The 4,438-nt window shown below is 47.0% G+C and overlaps 1 protein-coding gene across 1 annotated transcript in view; it reads right to left on the bottom strand.

Moving 5' to 3' along the window:
• The window catches only part of RBPJ (recombination signal binding protein for immunoglobulin kappa J region), a 210,925-nt gene extending 207,161 nt beyond the window's left edge, over positions 1–3,764 (bottom strand). The window contains exon 1 of the mRNA XM_027774381.1: positions 3,673–3,764. Coding sequence (XP_027630182.1) covers positions 3,673–3,704 — 32 coding nt within the window. The 5' untranslated portion in view covers positions 3,705–3,764. The remainder of the gene's footprint in view (positions 1–3,672) is intronic.
• Between the last annotated feature and the right edge of the window lie 674 nt (positions 3,765–4,438).

Here is a 4,438-nt window from a genome sequence, read left to right as displayed (position 1 = left end):
GCAGGAAAACAATCTGATGGAGCTCATTCTTGCTTAGCGGTGAATGCTTGCCCCTCATGTCCCTCTACCTGTCCCTGACGCCCATGCCAGGGTGCGACAGTTGATAGCAGAGTGGTAAAGATAGTAGGATTTGGAAACTAACCTAGGTTGGAATCCTGCTTCTACCTCTAAGTTAGGTGGCCGAGGGAGAATCACATAACTTCTCTAAACCTCAGTTCTGGGGTCAGCAGGTGGTATGGAGGTTAAGGGCACTGGACTCCCACATGTCCGACCATGGTTCGAGTCCTGGACCTGGTGGCTTGTTTTCTCACTTTCTCTCTCTCACGCTGTCCCTCTTTGGTCAAATGAAAAATAAATAGATACAAAATAAAGTTCAATAGAATAAATAAACCTCAGTTCTCCCACCTGTCAACTGGGAATAATCATGATAAAGAGAACTAGTTCTGGGCCAACCTGTGGTGTGGTGGTTAAGCCCCCGGGATCCCATATGGGCAACTGCACGGTTTGAGTCCCGGCCCCAGTGGCTTAAAAAACATGTGAGATGTATATGTGTGTGTGTGTGTGTGCCCAAAATCCTGAGAGAAGAATGGAGGAGAAGGGATTGCAGCATGGCCATCTCCAATGGGAGATGCCTTCCCACTTTCTCTGCTGAGTGCATTCACCCTATAGCAAAGTTTAAAAAAAAAAAAAGAGAAAGAATATGTTCCTGGGACCAGCAGTTAGCGTAACAGCTATGTCACCGGACTCCCATGTAGTCAACTGTGCTTTGAGTCCCGGACCCGGTGGCTTAAACTCACACGGGTGCATGTGTATGCGTGCCCAAGATCCCCAGAGGAGAATGGAGGAGAAGAGATTGCAGTGTGGCCATCCCCCGTGGGGGGTGATTTCTCATTTTCTGTCTCTCTGTCTCTCTCTGTCTTTCTGGTGAGTGTGCACGTGCCCTGTAGCAAAAACCTCTCAAAAAAAAAAATGTATATATAGTACATTCCTGACACTTGTGAGCTTTCTATACCAGACAGGGCTTTCAGGACTTCTTATTTATTGATTTACGTTGTCCTCACGGCAACCCCACGAAGCAGATACACTAACTATTACAGAGAACAGTGCCATTTCGGAGGGATTTCTGACAGGAAATTGAAATGATTATGATTCCCCTGCCTTTCTTCTTTCACAACGGCTCTGAGGCAGGAATTTTTTTGCGACATTGATGAAATTGTTGGCAGTGTGGATGGGAAAAGTCACTCCCTGGAGGAGATTTCTTCAGGCCAGAGAGAGCAGGGGCTGCTGCCGGGTCCCTTGTGGCTGGAAGTTTGTCCCCTTCCCTTCCGCAGTTCCTGTTTCCACAGCTTCTTCCCTCCCTCCATCCCTGAATGCGTGGAATCTGCCAGTGGGCCAAGTTCTTTTTTTCTTACTATCCCCTTTCTTTCTTTTTTCCACCCAGCCCGTGGCAGCTGCAGGGTGGTGGGGCTGGCGGGTGGCGGCAGCTGTTTGTGGAGGGGGCTTGGTGGCCCCTCTCTGTGCGTCAGGCCGTTCGTATATATCACAAGCTACCACCTGGCAAGACGCTTCGTTCCATCCATGTTGTTTAAATGTTTCCCGGATGACCTCATCAATGCATGAGGGCAGAAGGAGCCGGAAGATGCTGGTTTCCAGCCTCTCACCGCCTCCAGCCTTACAGTGAACCCTCTAGGGAGTCTGTCCTCTCGCTTAGCAGATGGAGCTGAGGGGGTGTCCACTGGACCCAGAGGACGTGGTCATGAAGACGTGGAGGATGTGACGGGAGAAGGCTGGTGGCAAGCCTGCCCCTCAGCTCCCCTGCAGCAGGCATCCTTGAATTAAGTAACTTCACTTCCTCGGGCCTCGGTTTCCTCTTCTGTCAAACGGGGGGGCGGGGAGGAGGTGGCTGCCCTAGCTCTGGTCCCCCTGAGCTGTAAGACTCTGATTCTCTGAGCAATTATCTGAGTCAAATGACTATGGCTCTTTCTCGAAGTTACCCAGGGGTGGGCAGTCCATTGCCTCTGTACTTTGTAAGCCTGTTCCAATGTTTCCTCATCCTGAAAACGGAGAAGTTTTCACTTAGGCCAGCTCTAAATTCCTCTTGGTCATTGGAGAGTCGGTGGTTGTTCTTTTTAATTAGTTTGTTTATTTATTTATTTAGAGTTTTGTTATAGGGTGTGTGCGCTTACTGGGGAGACAGAGAGAGACCGAGAGACAGAAAGCAAGAAATCACCCTCTTGGAGGGGGGAATGGCCATGCCACCATCCCTTCTCTTCATTCTCTTCTCATGTGCCTTGCAAGAGTTTTAAGCTGCTGGGTCAATACAGTACTGGTGTCTTCTGGGCTTCCCTGGTCCACCCCAACTTCCCTGCCTCTCCACTCCTGTCGCCCTCCTACAGAAATGCACACCCCCCAGAATTGTCACAGACCTCGAGTTAGCCTTCTACCACAGACGTGATGGAAGAGCCCCACATTTTCCAGTTGAAGAATACATTTTTTAAAATGTTAACTCTGTTTATGAAGTTCCAAGATGATTATGAATTTTGTCATCCAGTGGCTGAGAAACAAGGGCCAAAGGACATGACAAAAACAGTAATACTTCTAAAATGGACATGCTTAACCCCTCAGCATGGCCTCCAAAGGCTTTCAGGAAATACACAGATGTATACGAGACCTCATTCTACTAGGTAGGTCGTGGACATGCGGTACATATTTGTTGGACAGATGCACAAATAAGAAGACAATGAAAACTGGCCAAGACTGTGGATTCATGACTCTTTTCTAAAAACTCGATTTCCTAGCCCCCAGTTGGGGACTGAAGGTCCCCACGCAAGGGGTTTCCAAGCATGTAGTAGGCACTTAGTAATCACAGACACTATATATGGGGTATTCCAAACATCCAGTACTCAACGGGCACTTGGTACACATATACAGTTTCCCAAATACCCAGTACACAGTAGGCATATGATGTCTGCATACATGAATGAATGCATGAGTGAAGTTGACTCATCTCCCAGGGAGACCACACTTTTGAGGATGGCAAGTATGTTGTCATCCCCTTTGTATTCCCAGCAGAGCCCAGCATTGTGCTTCTCAAAAACAGCTTGCTTTCAAATAAACAACTAACTTGGTTAGTACCACCTACCAATGCATGCATTTCCAGAAGACCTTATTAGAAAGCAAACATTTAACATCTGACATAGAGACCCACCTACAAACTCATGCATTTCTGGAGGACCTTATTATAAAGGAAACATTTAACATTTCAACTAGAGACCTAGAGGGACCATAGATGTTTTCGATCCCAGCAAACTTGTTTTTCTCTGCAAGGGTAAGCAGAAGAATATATCGAGTGAGAAAAGCAGGAGGAGACCTGATGGGCCCAAGAAAGCAGCAAGGCTGATGGTTCTAAGAAATGAAGAAGAGCATTATGTTCGCTGAGTAGACAGCTCATCCAGTGCATCCTGGGCTTGGTCTCCCACTCAGTAATCTACAGACACCTTCGGTAGAAGGCAATGAGAACAGAACACTCCTGTGCAAAGAAGACATTTAACTACTTACGCTCTGCGGTGGCAGTGCTAAGAAGCCGCTGGCTTGTCCCTGAGTCATGGCTTACAGCATGATAAGTATGTCTGTGGGCAACCAGACATGATAGTTGCTATAGGATTCACTCACCTCAGCAGTGCGGGATGGAGCAGCCCAATCATTTCAAAGACAGGCTCTTAACGCAGGTTCTTCCTGGAGCTGTTGCCAACCACTGCAGAGAGACACCTCTTCCATCCAAGTCTAGTGGTCACTTTGCCTGGCCGCAAAGGAAGTGAAAATGTCAAAATGAGGAGGAAGAAATTCAACATTCTTTCCAAGGGGAAAAATGCAGACATAAGCTGGTTTTTTCTTTTTTTTTTTTTTTTTTTTTGAGTGGGGGGGAGTTCTCACTCTCTCTTTTTTAAAGAGAGATTTTTGCTATAGGGTGCATGATCTTGCTGGAGAGACAGAAGGAGACAGAGAGACAGAAAGCAAGAAATCACGTGGTGGTTAAGGGTGCTGGACTCCCACATGGACTGTGGTTTGAATCCTGGACCTTGCAGCTTTCTTTCTTTCTCTCTCTCTCTCACTCTGTCCCTTTCTGGTCAAATTAAAATAAACAAATAAATAAATGAATAAATAAAAAATAAAATAGTTATAAAAAAAAAAAGAAAGCAAGAAATCACAGCCCAGAGGGACTGGCCATGCCACAATCCCTTCTTCTCCATTCTCCTCTTGGGCTTTTGGGCACACATGCACATGTGCCCAGTGCGAGTTTTAAGTTGCCAGGTCAGGGACTCAAACTGTGGTCAACTTCTTAGGAATCCAGTGACGTAACCATTATGCCATCCGCTGGCCCCAAGCTTTCTTTACATGCCATGATCCCACTCCTCCAGTCCTTCAGCTTTTAGGATCT

This window comes from Tupaia chinensis, unplaced genomic scaffold, assembly GCF_000334495.1.
Source record: "Tupaia chinensis unplaced genomic scaffold, TupChi_1.0 Scaffold000426_1, whole genome shotgun sequence".
Classification (NCBI taxonomy): Eukaryota; Metazoa; Chordata; class Mammalia; order Scandentia; family Tupaiidae; genus Tupaia; species Tupaia belangeri.
The sequence above is the reverse complement of the archived record's forward strand: the minus strand, read 5'-3'. Positions and strand labels throughout refer to the sequence as shown.